Source organism: Enhydra lutris, unplaced genomic scaffold (genome assembly GCF_002288905.1).
Source record: "Enhydra lutris kenyoni isolate GAN:26980312 unplaced genomic scaffold, ASM228890v2 scaffoldscaffold2, whole genome shotgun sequence".
NCBI classification, from domain to species: domain Eukaryota; kingdom Metazoa; phylum Chordata; class Mammalia; order Carnivora; family Mustelidae; genus Enhydra; species Enhydra lutris.
Window position 1 is genome coordinate 39227960 of NW_019154086.1, and position 16357 is coordinate 39244316.

Below are 16357 nucleotides of genomic sequence, written 5' to 3' on the forward strand. Positions count from 1 at the left end.
ATTACTTTGCTAAAGGGAGTTTACTTAACTCTGACATCCTCGTCAATGAGGGTTCCTGACTCTGAAGGACAATGACAAATCGCCGGAGGCTGGTGATGAGTTTCCACTTGACCAGAAGCTGACACAAGGATTTTATGAAAGCTTTCAACAGAATTATAATCGTTAAGCTGAAGGTGTAACTAAGACCATTGTTTCCTTCTTTTTCATCTTTCTGTGTGCTTGAGTAAGTGATTATCCTCTCTTTAGTTGGGTCTTTCCCCCTCTATTTGTGTTTTTCTGAACAGGACAGTCTTGGGTTGGTTTTTTTTTTACCCTTCCCCCTCTCATGTGTGCTCATACATGCACCCCGCATGCGCACTCTCTCTCTCTCAGAAAAATAAAATCTTTTTTTTTTTTTTTACTTTATTATTTTAGGTAAGTTTTTAAAATTTTTTTTAAATTTTTAAATTTATTTATTTTTTAATTAACATATAACGTATTTTTATCCCCAGGGGTACAGGTCTGTGAATCGCCAGGTTTACACACTTCACAGCACTCACCATAGCACATACCCTCCCCAATGTCCGTAACACCCCCCCCAACCCTGTTTGTTTTGTGAGATTGAGAGTCTCTTATGCTTAGGACAGTCTTGGTTTTAATGTTTTTATTTTACCCTGTTCGTTTTGGATTATGTTTTAAGGACTGCTGAGGGCTCTGACAGTATGGAAACTCAACAGTTAAACTTAATTACGCTTCCTCTACCTTTAATCACACTCATTTAAAGGCCTTCTTGGGAAAACAGCCAAGTTTTCACTCAAGGCAGTAGATGAGCTCCCCGTTCCTGTAACTTGCTGTCTAGGACAAAGAAATCTGAGGAAGTTTAGCAGAGGCAGCGTTCAAATGCGAGGAAACAGATGCAAAAGAAGAGACAAATACAACTCCAGTGAGGGGGGTATAGCCCTGATTTAGGATTAAATTTAATGGTAGTAATAGCGTCGCCAAGGATTCAAAGGGAGCCATTGTTATTCAAAATTGAGGTGTGTTTTACCAAAAGAACAATCAGGCTCCTTTCATATGTATCTAGAAGGGTCTGTAGTGCATGGGGGTTGACACCAACAATTACTTTGGGAGAGGTCAGCCTAGCTGCAAGGCTTAGAACAAAAGGCTGACGTTTAGTTTCTGCTATCAGAGTTTGTTTTTGATAACTGTGGAAAGAACTCTGCTGCAACTCGTAAAACAAAGCTATTGTACTAGGTGAATATGTTCATCTTTAAAAGAAAAATATATTAAAATCTCAGAAAATAGTTTATGTCATGGGGTACATGAAGCATGACTGACTTATGGTGTGGTTTGAGAGGAGGCCGACAAAGCTGGAGGTCTGTCCATCTTCTTTTTTTTGTTTAAGATTTTATTTATTTATTTAACAGAGAGAGAGATCACAAGTAGGCAGAGAGGCAGGCAGAGGGAGAGGGGGAAACAGGCTCCCCGCCGAGCAGGGAGCGCCATGAGCGCCTGGGCTCAATCCCAGGACCCTGAGACCACGACCTGAGCCAAAGGCAGAGGCTTAACCCACTGAGCCCCCCAGGTACCCCTCTGTCCATCTTTCTCAGGACATATGGAAACTCTGGACAGAAGCTTATGTTGGGCCAGTTTCTCTGAGATTAAGTGACAATAACGGATCCTGGAAGTTGTGTATGACCGAAAGTCTAATCATGTCTTTGCCCTCAGAAGTCTTCATGCCTTGACAGTTGGGTTTCTCCATCATCTATCTTCCTGTCTTCTACACTTACATCCTGCTACTCTGTACTCCAGCTTCTCAGTTGTTACCTTGATGAATTGAACAAAAGCTTCTTCAGGGTCTTCCGTATTACCCGTGTGGACCTCACAGTGCCTTCCTTGGTCTTAGTAGAGCTCAGTCATGTCATGTTCACGAGGTTGGTTTCAAAAGCTCTGGCTTTGGCTGAGACCAGCAGATATGTCCTCGTTACGTCAGTTATGTGATCCACAGAGCGTGGGAGGGTTGGCAGGGCAGGAGCATGGTCCTGCTTTGGGAGAGGAGTTCCCACCATGGCATCCCAGTGACTGAATGGCAGGGAAGTATCTGAGAGGCTGGGGAGCGAAGACTCCTTGGCTGAGAGGAGATACACTGGTGAGGCAGAAAACATGTAAGAGGGTTTCTGCATCTAGGGACAGCTGGGACAACCAAGTCATGGGCTTCTTCTATTCAGAGAGTCCCTGCTGGAGCCCTTGGATGGAGGGTATGTGGGCAGGCGTGACCTTGGATGAAAACAAACACAGTGTGTCAGCCATTTGTAAGCAGATCCTAAGGAAGGAAGAGCCGGCGTCATTTAACTCTTGTGCTGTTATTGGTGATGGTGATAATGATAGTCATGCTGACAATTAAAAAGATAATTGTTTTCCTTCTTTTAGTCACATAGAAAAAATCACCACATGGCAAGACCCTAGGAAGGCGATGAATCAGCCCCTGAATCCCATGAACCTCCACTCTGCAGCCACGTCCACCCCAGCACCCCAGAGGTCCATGGCCGTGTCTCAGCCGAATCTCGGTAAGCCCAGAGCGTCCACTTGGAGCTGCAGGAGCAAGTGTTGAACCCAGAGGGTCTGGAGCTCAGAAGCAGCTCCGGCTGGCTCGGTGTTGACTTGCTCACCCACATAGTCCTTGGGTGCATCACCCTTCTGCCATCTTTGCTTTCTTTCTTGGCGTCTTTGCTACCAGTTCACAGTTTTGCTACCTAGGTTCACACTGTGGTTCCTGCATCTCCTTCAGTTGCCTCAGTTGGAGTGTTTTGAAAAATCACTTAGGCCTCCTCTCTTCATCTAGGCTAAGGCGAGTACACATCCCCATTCTGTGAATTTGGTTCCTGAAGACCGCCACAGGTGCAGTTCTGATCTCAGATCCCTTTTCTTTCCTCCTCTTATTATTTTGCATAATGTGTGATTGACACCAGGCTTGGTGCCTTCGTGCCTCATCTCATTTAGCTCACAACAACCGGACAAGAAGTGATGGCATTCCCATTTTGTGAATGGGGAAGCTTTCCCAAGGTCGTACAGCTTGTGGATAGTGGAGTTTGGGGTTTGAACTGAGGCTGCTATGGTTTAGAAGGCAGTCAGCCTTTCCCTAATCTGCAGGGGGCTTCTTGAGATAGCTGCCCCAGGACACTGCAGCTTACTCTTCGCCTCATTTAGAATGTTTAACTGTGATTTTAGAAGTGAGAAAAGACTATTTTCTGCTAATGGCTTTTACTAAAGAACTAAAATTCTGCCCACTAGAGATGGTCCGATATGAACTAGTACATTGCAGTGGCATAACTAATCAGCTTTTATTGTAGTCATTCCCCCACACCCCCAAAGGGTAAGAATAAAGGGTACTTTTATGGTTTTATAAAAGGCGGTGCCATTTTAAGATAACATTTCTATTTAAGATCAGATATCCAGATACTGCTTCATACACAGAATAGTTAATTTTAGAGTGAAAAGAATCTCCTATTGGATTTTTCAGGAATGAACAGGATAAAAATGGAACCATTATTCCCAGACACCTTCCCTCACTCAGTGACTTAGCCAAAGTGAGGATGAACTCAAGTAAACCCGAGTCTGCTTCAAGTAAATATGTTGTCTGTTCTTCCAGGAAGTCTGGATCTACCATTTTAAAGCTTGCAGATGTAAAATATATCCAGAAGCAAAGGACTTGGAATAACTTCTGTTGTATCCCGTATCTAACAGGCAGATCAAGGAAAATGGTACCAATTCTTCTACCAGCAGTGGTAAACTGAAACTTCCCATGACTCATTTGTCCCAAACACATAAGAGCTCAAATAGAAAGCAGTTGCAGGCGTACTAAAGGAACCTCAAATTAGGTAGCATTAGACGGGTTTCAAGGTTTCTTTTAGCCATTTAATTTTCATTAAAAATTCTAAAGACTGATTATTAAAGTATTTCATTTTATAATCCATTATAGTTGGAAAAAAAAAAGTCTTTCATGGACTCAGTTAAAAAAATGCAAACATTTTTTCAAAGCATTCAAAAATAAGCTTTTCTCGGATCCCCCATTCCGGGAGTCCTCTAGTGATTCTGGTCAGGGGGATGTGTTTCTTCACATGAATTCTAGCATCCTTGACCTACTGTGCTGCACCTTGCCTCTTCTGCTTTGGTATCTGTACACAGAGAGCTGCCTTACTCTTGTGAAAGATTTCCTAATCTTCCCAACATAGTGATATGCCACAGTGAATGTATTTAACTGGCAGCCCCCATCTGATGGGTACTTAGGTTGTTACTAGTGTTGCTAGTGCTCCTGTACACAATACTGGAATGAATATCCTTGTTTATGTTGTTTATGTATTTGCCTTCATTTTTGAAAAGTTGTGCAACAAGTACCAAGTGGATTAATTAAATTAGAAGGAGTTCGAATGCTTGAAACTTAACATGAAGTTGAAGGCACCCATGAGTTGGCCTATGCTTGGGCACCCTCCTCCCTGCAGAAGCACCATTGTTGGTAGAGTGTATCTAAAGAAACTGGAATCTGAATGTTGGAACCATGTTTACCTCTTGCTGAGTTACAGTACCTTACTTTCCAGCTTTCTGATAAATCAAAGCAGCCAATTTCTCAAGACACATTCTGGGTATTTTCCTAACACTGTTTGAGTATTTGTGCATTATGAAAAGTGTTACTAGCCTATAGCGAATCACATATGTGTCCTGAGGATAGACAGGGAACAGGGATGCCAAGTAAGCGCCAAAGACTGAAGACTTGGAATGTGTTCCTAACAGTAAGTGATTTATTCAGAATATGTTATGTCAGGCTGCAGCTCTCCCTGTAGTTTATACTCTTTATTACCAATTTTTAAAACTAGAAAGAGCAGGTCCTTCTACTTCTTAAATCTGAATTCTGGTTTTTTCAATAGAACATAACTAACCACTAAGTGAACTAAGTAGTATGTCTCCTTCACAGGGAGGTATTTATGTACAGATGAAAATGTCAAAATACAGTTAATAATATTGTTATTATATATGTAATATTATAGGTTGATAAAATTAGTATCTTTAATAAGCTAATTGTATATTTTATAGAGCTATTATATAATCTGTGATATTGCTAAATACATTCAGAAATAAATCTCCCCTTTTTTTTGGATTCTATGTTTTACTGTAAGTTAGGGTCATGGATTTGGGAATCAGACTGTGAAAATTTGAAACCTGGCTTTGCCCATTACTAGCTTGATGACTTGTTGTTACTTAGTTTGGCCCTAGTTTCCCTATTATAAAATGAAGATTATTATTATAGTGTGAAGAGATTATTATGAGTTTATATATGTAAAGTGCATAGATGTGGTGCCTGGCACATAACAAGCTGTAATTGTTTTATTCTTATTGTTAACATTATTCCTTGTGGAAAGAGAAGTTTTATTTCGTATTTTATTCATGTTAGGTTTGAAGATAATGTCATTGTTCATCATAAAAGCTCTCAAGAAAAAGATTTATTGGGGCGCCTGGGTGGCTCAGTGGGTTAAAAACCTCTGCCTTTGGCTCAGGTCATGACCATGGGGTCTTGGGATCGATCCCCGCATGGGGCTCTCTGCTCAGCGGGGAGCCTGCTTCCCTTCCTCTCTCTCTGCCTGCCTCTCTGCCTACTTGTGATCCCTGTCTCACAAATAAATAAATAAAATCTTTAAAAAAAAAAGATTTATTTTGGGCGGGTTAAAGCGCAAAATACTTTAAATTAGGAACACTGTATTTATTACTTTCAGTGAGTATAGCGCCCTCTGGTGGAAATATTTCCGTGCCCCCCCCCCCCACGGCCCCCGCCCCAGGAAGCTTATCAGGGAATACCTTATTTTTTCAGTGCATCTGTTCCTGAAATGTAGCTTGCAAGTCACATCATATTTTGATTGGCAGAGACCTATCACTTAAAGGTGTCCTGAAGTAAGTGACTTGTAAAAATGGAGTAAACTGTCATCAGGCGGCATCAGTATCCAGTGAAAAGCCACCTTTGTAGGATGGCAGATTTGTTGTGTATCTAAACTCACTAATTTTTTAAATGCATAAGTAAAATGAAATAGACTCTGCAGGGGAAAAATGGAAAAAAGAAATTAAAAAAATAAATTTATTTCAGGTACTGGTACCTGGGTGGCTCAGTGTGTTAAGCCTCTGCCTTTGGCTCAGGCCATGGTCTCAGGGTCCTGGGATCCAGCCCTGCATAGGGCTCTCTGCTCAGTAGGGAGCCTGTTTCCTCCCCCCTCTCTGCCTGCCTCTCTGCTTACTGTGATCTCTCTCTCTCTCTCTGTCAAATAAATAATATTTTTTAAAAAAAGATACTCAGCATCGATTACCAGGGAAATGCAAATCAAAACAAAACAAAACAAAACCCAAAAACCATAGTGAGATATTACCTTACACCGTCAGAATGTCTAGTATCAAAAAGATAAGAAATAACAAGTGTTGGTGAGGATATGGAGAAAAAGGAACCCTCTTGGGGCCCCTGAGTGGCTCAGTCATTAAGCGTCTGCCTTCGACTCAGATCTTGATCCCAGGGTTCTGGGATTGAACCCCAAATCGAGCTCCCTGCTTGGCGGGAAGCCTGCTTTCCCTCTCCCAGTTCCTCTGCTCGTGTTCCTACTCTCGCTGTATCTCTCTCTCTGTCAAATAAATAAATAAAATCTTTAAAAAATTTTTTTTATTTTAGAGAACCATCTCTGGCTTGGTCTGTGAAATTTTTGTTTTTGTATTTGCCAAATCAGGTTTTCTGTCCGGTTTTATCCTACTTGATTCTGTCCAAGCAGATGGGTGACTTTTGTGTCTCAGTCACCAAAGGTGCCCAGTAAATGGAAGAAGAAAGGAGGATCTTGGAGAATTTCAGAGAGTAAGAGAATAGATGATCTCTGGGTGGAAGCCATTTTTTTTTTAAATAAAGATTTTATTTAAAAGACAGGGAGAGAGACAGCACAAGCAGCGGGGAGAGGGAGAAGCAGACTTCTGTGGAGCAGGGAACCCAGTGAACGGCTCAGTCCCAGGACCCTGAGATCATGACCTGAGCCAAAGGCAGACACTCAGCCAACCTAGCCACCCAGGCGCCCAAGGGTGGAAGCTGTATTGCTTGGGCTGACAACTTTCTTAGAATCCTTGCTTTTCTGTAACAGTGAAGGGGGAAAATATCTGTACATCTGAAAGTTGACTTTTTTTTCATAACACAAACCACATAGGACCTTGTATCGTTTAAGTGGGTTGTTGGTCTCATTAATCATTATTAATACCCACTGGATTTTTTTGAAGGGGGGGGAATGAAACAAACGGAGAAAAAAAGAACTCTACACAGGGCCTATTCTAACATATAGGTGGTGGGCTTGGGGGAAACTGGGGCCTGCTAAGGAAATTAGTTAGGCTGTTAGGGTGTTAGCGTGGTGAGACGGGTGGGATTGAAGCAGGGAACCTTTCTGTCTGGTGGTTCATGGGAAGAACTTAGAGTCAGAGCTGAGTTTCTCTTGGGTTAGACATTTACTAGTTTTGTTTGTGATGAGCCTCTCTGAGTCTTGTTGTCCTTCTTTGTAAAGTGGTGGTGATGACAGCAAACGTGTGGCCACTGTGATGCCTGTCTCCTAAACGTTGTCTTGAGTACTTGGCATATAGAAAGCCCCCAGAGAAGTATGATGTTGTAACTGTTCTTGTTAGCTGGTAGCCTCATTTTCCCTCACTGTTCTGGCCGCTATGTACTTGGGAGGAAGAGCTTGTGGTGTGCACTCTTAGAAAGCTGGCCTGCTCCTCCCTTGGGAAAACCCAGCCACGGTGCCCATAGCCTGTATCATTTGGGCACTTTTGTTTACGTGTTGCAAGGATAAGTTGGTGGACCCCAGAGAGCAGTTGTGAGAAGACAGAAGAGGCACATTCTCGTGACCGGGCTCTTTCTCCATCAGATCATTAACAGGGAGTTTGTGACAAGCAGGCACACTCAAGCTGCATGTGAAGGACATTGCCGTCTGGACAAGTGTGATGGGCAAGGTTTTCCCATTTCTCGGCACGTGCATACAGAAATCACGTAGCAACTTAAAATATCTCCATATTTTAAAATGTTATTGCCCAGAGAAAGTGACATGCAGTTTTGCCCTTTTGGTGATAATCCTCGTGATCAGAAACCGTGGTGTGCTGGGCTCCTGTCACACATTAACAGACCTCTTTTTGGAATGAGGCTCCAACCTGGGGTGCCAGTATCCTCCCAGACAGAACAGGAAAAATAAAGACTGTATAACAGCTTCACCAGACTGCCAGCCCGAGCCGGTTCAGAAACTTTTGGTAAAGTGCAGTATTTTTAATGCTATAGGAATTTTTTTAAAATACCACACACACACACACATACACACACACACACATGCTTTCCCCTTTGAAAATGTGCCGTCCACCAGGCCAGAGTCTAAGTCCTCCAGGTCTGCCTTGGCCCATACTTCAAATTATAAACACGTGTGTGTTTTTTCCTTTTTTGCAGGGCATGCTTTTCAAGACAAGACGGAAAATCTTGTCTGTGCTCCGTTTGGTAAATTGGCTTATTCTTCCCTCTAGGAAGTACACAAAGGCACTGAAAAACTTTATATCAGAAGCAAATAAAATAGCTAAGGGACACTGCAGCCCAGTGTTGCTAAAGCACATAGAAAGGTATCCTAAGGTTTGCTAAAAGTCAGATTTATGTGTAGGCTACTTTTTTTCTTTTTCCAGTGTATCAGATTTATGTGGTATGTCTGTGGCAGACACATCTAGCTACAGTGATTTTTCCAGCTCTGATAGTCTCTCTAGTTTTTGAACTTTGTGGTTCTGCAGCATCAGTTAGCCTGATAGGCATAAATACACACACACAAACCGAAAGACAAACTGAAAAAGCTTCATACTTTACAGGGGGTGGGTAGAGTGATAGGGCCTTGGTAGGAACGTGGTGATAGAACATGGGTGTATATGGCAGGGGAGGAAGACTGGTGGGCATGAGGAAGAAGGAAGGGGTTCTGGTGAAAAAGGCTTCACCTCCCCCTTGATTAGAAACAGAAGAAACAATTTTCTAAATACTGTAGAAATCATTATTTTCATCTTAGATTTGTTAAGCCATCAGTTGTCAAAATTCACTCTATCTGATAACGTTTTTGAAGACTGTTCTTAGGATTTTCCAAAGAGGGATTAATTACAGCTGTTTTTTTTTTGTTTTGTTTTGTTTTGTTTTTTCTTGTAAGGCTTTTAAAGATACATGAAATGGGGGCTAAAAACACTATTAAATCAACTGTTTCAGCTCCTTTCATACAATAAAGTGAGGTATAATAGTATATAAAGAAAGGAACTTTGGGTTTCCATGTGTACATTCCATTTATCTTAATGTGTAGATCAGTTCAGTTGACCTTGAACATGAACAGCACGAGGGTGGGGGGGATTGCAGAGCAGACCCCTTGCACCGTCAAAATCTGCATATACCTTTGATTCCCCCCAAACTTCACTACTAATAACCTACTATTGACCGGAAGAACAGTCAACTAACACACATTCTGTATATGTATCATATGCTATATTCTTACAATCAAGTAAGCAAGAGAAGGAAAAGTGTTAAGAAAAATCACAAAAGAAAATACATTTACAGTACTATATGCTGTAAATCAGCGTGTAAGTGAACCCATTCAGTTAAAACCCACATTGTTCGGTGTAAGCTGTATTAGTTTGTCTGGATGAAATAAGATTAGGTGGTAAATAGTTGCCAATTTTATTGTGAAATTTAGAAATTTTAGGTAGAAAACTTCCTCTATGATAGGAAGCCTCAAGAGCCTTCAAAATTTTTTGGTGCCACAATTTTCATAAGAAAATATTCTCCAAGATCAAATTCTAGATGTAGTATGCTAGATGAACACTTTGGAAAATGTGTACACAAACATGGGTTATTTATAATATTGCCCCCCCCAAGTAAATGTCTTCAGTACAACAAAAATATATTTGTAACCATTAAAATGGTAGTATAAGGACTATGTGGTACATGGAGAACTGTTTATTATTTCAGTCTAATTTTACAAAGCAGAAAAAATTGTTTATGCTAGGACTATAATTTTGTTCTTAAGAACAGACTGTCTAGAGTCTCCTTTCCCACAGATTTGCTCTCCATCTGTGTATTTCTAGCCCCTAGCCACGTGCATTATACATTACAGGTGTACCACTTGGTAGAGTTAATGTATTAAGTCAGTCAGTTAACGTATTTTTCAATGTTACTAGTGGTCATGGTAGGCCTTGTTGATGGGGGGTGATTCCCTTTGTTTTCTCTGTAATGCGGTTATATTACTTTTACAGTAGCCTAAAGGGGAAAAAATGGAGAACCAGTTGATGTCTTGAGCTTTTCATAGCCGGAGAGGAGGATGGGGTGTTGGGAAGAAGGTTCCAGGCCCTGTGTGTGGTCCAAACAAAACCATGAATCTTCAAGCTTCTGCAGTGGACTGAGTCTGCCAGTGGTAAGCAGGTTATTCCCTGGTCTCTAAGATCAGTGTTTCTCCAGTGGGGATCCACGTCTAGAGCTGGTAAGATCCTTTGGATCATCTGGTAAACATGCATCTTAAGGATCCAGTCACCGGCTCCTTGAAGAAGTCTTGGGCTGCTGCTGGAATAATGCCTGGGCCCGCAACTCTGGGAAATTCTGTTTCAGATGGTGTAGGTTGGGGTCTTGGAAGGAGTGCTGTTTCCAAGCACCCAGATGACTCATCTTCAGCCAGGTGTCGGTGCTACAGCAGAGTTGTGTGTTTTAGCCTAGTGATTGGAGAATGCCGTCATAATAATTAATGGCAGAAACCCGCTTGGGTTATCCATTCTTTAAGTGGAGTTATCCGAAAAGAAGTCCGAATTTGCTCACCAACTTTTTGACTGGGTTCTTTGTCCAAAGTAGACATTTATTCTGGCATTGACATTTGTCTTTTTGGCACTTGCTGGTATTAGTGCACATGTGAGCGTTGGGTATGTGATCTCTGAAGCCACTTTACAGAGAGTTTTGACCCCCCAGCCATACCATGTAAACTTCAAAAATGAGGGAAAACATTGCTGTTTGGGCATCCAGTTATTGAACTGTATTGTCTACGTTCATACGGTAAGTGTGTAGGCTCACCTTGAATTTTGCTTGCTCAGGGTTGACCAGAGCATCAGAGCATCTGAAAAATTCTAGAGAGGCACACCATGCCCCAAAAGAAGAGCACAACCTCTTAGGAAGGATGTAAAGGCCAGGTTTTCCTTAAGTCCCTTCTTTGTGGGTACTACCTCCCTTATTTACTTACTAGTTTTAATGGATTCTAATTTCTTCTCCAAGCTGTGCACCCTTGTTGAGAGTTTTAAAAATAATTTTGACAGTTTTAGTAGTATCTGCTGGCTGACTTCCAGGAGTTTGCCCTCAGGAACTTCCTTGTCCTAGGGAATTTGCCCAGTTAGTTTGAGGTGAAGGGATTCTGGGAGGGTTTGTCCTTTGGCCACTTGTTCCAAATTAATAAGTGCTGAATGACATTTGGACACTCTTCTTTGATCTCCTCTTTCGGGCGCCTGGTGATGTCCCTGCCCGTGTGTGATCATCACCTCCCCCACCCCATATCAACTGGAAGATTGATTTCTTCTTCCTTTCTGAAAGTCTAAATTTATTCCCTGCGTGTTCTGCAGTTGCTGGTGGTCAGGGACAGCTGTTCCACCACGCTTGACTCTGGATAATTCTCCTTGATGAAGTCAGCAAAATAATACTGAAAGAGAAGCCAAGAAAACAAAAGCTTTCATGGTCTTTTCTCATTAAGTGCTGAAGAGAGGAAGATCACCCCCTCTCCTTGGTTTAAAAAAAAAAAAAAAAAAAAAAAAGGACAGGAAAAGATAAGATCCTAAACATACTTGAGGCAACAAGATTCAAGAATGTCCTCCCCCCTCCCCCATATTATATAATTACTATTTGGTCATTGTAGAACAGCTGAAAACACTGTAATCTGAGCATTCAAAATCACAGCGGCGTTTTCTCATATTTGTCTTTTTTCTGTATAAATGTGAACAAAAAAAGCTGGAAAACCTTCTGTATTCTTTTTTTGTTTTTCCCTTTAACATATGATAAGCATCTATCCAATTCACTTAATCATGAAAGATTAGCTGTTTTTATTAGAATAGTAACACATACATGGCAAAAAAAAATTCAAACAGTTCAAAGAATATTCATGAGAAGTCAGTCTCTCTCACACCGAGACCCCCAGCCCTTCTCTCCTCTTCCTCGAAAACACTGCTACCAGCTTCCTGAGTATTCTAGAAATATTCTATGTACATATGTAAGCTTGGGTGTATATGTCTTTTTTAAACTTAACATATCCTAGAGAGCTTTCTAAATTCGTTCTTAGAGATATATTCATTCTTTGCCAGGATTTTGTAATATTCTACTCTGCTGATGTACCACATTTATTTAAACAGTCCCTTCTCCTGGATCTTTTAGATTCTTTTCTGATGGTTCACTGTTACTAAGCAATGCTATAGTGTGCATCCCTGTATGTAAATCCTTGCGCCTTGTGCTATTTATGTATGAGATAATTTTGCAGAGGTGGACATCCTGAACCTAAAAATAAGTGCATTTGAAGTTTTAATAGCTCTTCTTCTTCCCTCCAAAAAGGTTATACCATTTTACATCCCTACCAACATTGTATCAAAATGCTCTTTTCCTCCTACCAATGATGTCTATTATCAGGCTTTTTAGTCTTTATAATTCTGATCGGTATAGCCTAGGTTCTCCTTGTTTATGAATGGACTTGGGCGTATTTCTGTTTATAAACCATTACATCATGTTAATGGCTATACAATATTCTGTAGGGTGATTATCCTATAATTTATTTAACCAATTCTTCTATTGAGAGATCTACAGGTTGAGGCTGTTTTTCTACCATTATAAGTGATGTCGCCGTCAATACTCTTGCACATGAATTTTTGTGCTTGCCTTTAGCTACCTCATTTTTTCCAGTTTCTTTGGAATGTTTGTTAGTAAAGTATAGGAATTCCTTAAAAAATACAATTTTGACATGATTTGCTTTTATCTAACTAAACAGGTAATTGTCTGCAGATTCCCTGGGTGTGTTGCTGAGGGCGGGCCAGGGGTGGGGAATTTGGGGCGCAACTTCCGTATGCAATAAATGATTTAAGGTTGTCGTAAGAAGTGTATTTTTCACCATGCACCTACGTTCCCACTAGCTCTGTTTCTCAGCTTGCCTATCCATATGTTTTTGACTAAGCCATAAATGGAAGTTTCATTTGAAGTTATTTTGCTTCCCAGTACATGTCATGCATTTCATTCCATATTATTTTAGTCCTTTTCCTTTCCAGTGTGCTGTTTCTCAGACACCAGTGAAGAGTGAGTTGTGAGTTTTCAGCTTTGCCAAGAGTCACATATTTGCAGAGCTGGAAGAAAAGAGAGTAAAAAATATTTTTTAATGTGGGTGACTTAGTCCTGGCTCACAAGACTTTCATTTAGCTGCTTCAAAGCTCACACTTTTCAGTATCAAGAAAAAGATTCTATTTCTACCCCTGTCAACTGCCATAATGCCTGAACTAATTAGAATGGAACTCTCATCTCTCCCCAAATGGAGTTGGATCATCCCAGCCTAATGAAATGAATGCTCAGGGCCGCTGCCAGTGGGAAGGCTTCAGAGCTTCTCGCCTCCACCACTTGTGTTGTTTTTCTTTTGCTTCTGTCTGAGATGCTGAGCCTGAGGGTTTTTCCTCTGGAGACCTCGCTTCTCCAGTCTACAGCACGGCTCAATCATTTGTGAATCGTCTTCTCCTCTGTCTCTGCCCTAGTTTTATTATTACTATTATTTTTTAAGATTTTACTTATTTGACAGAGAAAGTGCACAAGCAGGGGGAGCAGCAGAGGGAGAGGGAGAAGCACTCCTTTCCAGGATGCCGAGATCGTGACCTGAGCCGAAAGCAGCCGCTTAACCCACTGAGCCATCCTGGCGCTCCTGCCCTAATTTTAAATACAAAACTGTTCCCCCTGCAATTTGAGGGAATCCCAGGGCCCAAACCATATTCAAATAGATGGCTTTGGCCTGACACATTTCTTCCTGAAACATAGCTTCCATGTGTTTGCATTCTCTAGTGCCTTCTCCAGACTCAGCTTTGCCCTTCGCAGTTGTCCATTTTTTTTTCTGTCAAGAAGGCCTATGTGGAATGTGGCCTTTCTTCAGCTCCACTCTGGGAAGTGAGGGCCTGTGGATGAAGAGCCTCTAGCTTTACAGTCAGTTAACACTTGGAGCACAGAGTCTCCCTAAGAAAACTTGTAATTCTCTAGTCTGGTGTTTTGTAGTCAGGCAAGGTTGTCCAGAACTGTTCTTCGAGAAGACTGTTCAACAAGTCCAGTAGGGCAGTTCCTCGCCCTGTCTTACCTGCTGTTTGTTTTTTTGAATATGAAGTTTTCTCCTTTTTTTAAAAAATTCAAGATATATATAATTAACACATTAGTTTCAGTTGTACAACATAATGTTTTGATATGTGCACACATTGCGAAATGCTCAGCACAATAAATCTAGTTAACATCCATCACCACACATAATTACAAAATTTGTTTTCTAGTGATGAGGACGTTCAAGATCAACTCTGTTAGCATTGTTCAAATATACGTTTACAATATTGCTAGCTCTAGTCACTGTTAAATCCTGTGACTAATTTATAATCATAAGTCGGTACCTCCTGACAAACTTAACCCAGAATTATTTCTAAATAACAGATGGGGTCTGGGGCGGAGGTGGGGAGGTTGGGAGCGTGAGGTATTGGAATCCTTAGCACATATTACAACTGGGGTTCTCTCCCCTTCAAAATCTGGTCAGTTTTCAAAACTATTGTTTAGTTGGGGGTTTCCTCAAAGATAAAAACGTTTCAGTACAATGGCCCATATGTGACGCAGTTTCTCCTGACCCAGCCAGACAGAATTTTCAGTCTCTGGGGAGTTTAGGGTGTGTATAGGGAAGTTTTTCTTTCTTGTCTTTTTTTTTTTTTTTTTTTTAAATACCTCACTTACTATTTTCAATTAATCTTAAACTTGGAGAAGAGTTTCTAGTACAAGGAACTCCCATATACCCTTTGTTCAGGTTTGCCTTTGTTAATGGTTTATGATTTGCCACATTTGCTTATCTCACTTTCTCTGTATGTTTATGTATTTTTTCCTTTTTTTCCCCCCTGAACCTTTTGAGATTAAGTTGGAGACATCATGCTCTTTTACCCCTAAATACTTCAGATTATATTTTCTAAAAGGCTATGTTCTTACATAAGCACTGTATAGGTATCCAAATCAGGGAATTTAACACTGGGACAACATTATTATCTAGTCCACACCCGTGTTTGAGAATTTCTTCATTTGACACAGTAGTGTGGTTTTTGGCCCCAGATCTATCAAGGACCATGCACTGCGTTTAGTTGTCCTGTTTACTTAATCTCTTTTTACCTGGAGTGATTCGTGGGCCCTTGTGTTTTTGGATCATGACATCTTTGAAGGGTATAGGCCAGTTATTTCATAGATCAGTCTCTAATTTGGATTTGTCTGGTGTTCCCTCGTGGTTTAGATTTAGGTTACACATTTTTGGCAGGAAGGCACATGAAGTCAGTTTGTCCGGGTATGGACGATGTTGGCTTTGATCCCTTGGTTAAGGTAGTATCTGTGGAAGTTGGGGGAAGAGCAGTGTTTGCTTGCGTCAACTGGCTTCTCTCCTGAGTGTGTTCCAAAAAGTCAGTGCAATATGATGAGACCTTTTTTGCTCCACCAGTTCCCTGTAAGGTGTGGCCTTAGGTCAAATAAGCCCTTCTCCTTGAGATGGTGAGCAAATGTCATTGCCAGCATGCCCACTTAAGCTTTGCAGAACATTATTTAATTAACCAACAGTAGTCTGTATACCTTGATACACAGAGATACAGTTTCTTTTTTAAAGATTTTTATTTATATATTTGACAGAGAGCACAAGCAGAGCGAGAAGCAGGCTTCTTGCTGAGCAAGGAGCTCAGTGTGGTTCTCCATGAAATGTGGGTCTCCATCAGGACCCTGGGGTCATGACCTGAGCTGAAGGCAGCCACTTAACCAACCGAGCCACCCAGGCGCCCCCGCAGAGATACAGTTTTGAAATGAGACAGTGATACTTGCATTCATTTATTCTCTATTCTTGCCTCTTATAAAGCACATAATTCAAGGGGTCCCTGGGTGGCTTAGTTGGTTAAGCAGCTGCCTTCAGCTCAGGTCATGATGCCAGGGTTCTGGGATTGAGCCCGTGTCAGGCTCCTTGCTCAGCAGGCAGCCTGTTTCTCCCTCTCCCTTTGCCTGCTGCTGCACCTGCTTGTGCTTGCTCTCTCAATCTGTCAAATAAATAATAAAATAAAAACC

The 16357-nt window shown here is 41.3% G+C and overlaps 1 protein-coding gene across 3 annotated transcripts in view; it reads left to right on the forward strand.

Annotated features, from left to right (window-relative positions):
* The window catches only part of LOC111148215 (WW domain containing transcription regulator 1), a 134908-nt gene that overhangs the window by 78839 nt on the left and 39712 nt on the right, over window positions 1-16357 (forward strand). For all 3 annotated transcript variants that reach the window (XM_022504697.1, XM_022504679.1, XM_022504688.1), the window contains one exon: window positions 2410-2546. In XM_022504697.1, coding sequence (XP_022360405.1) covers window positions 2410-2546 — 137 coding nt within the window. The remainder of the gene's footprint in view (window positions 1-2409; window positions 2547-16357) is intronic.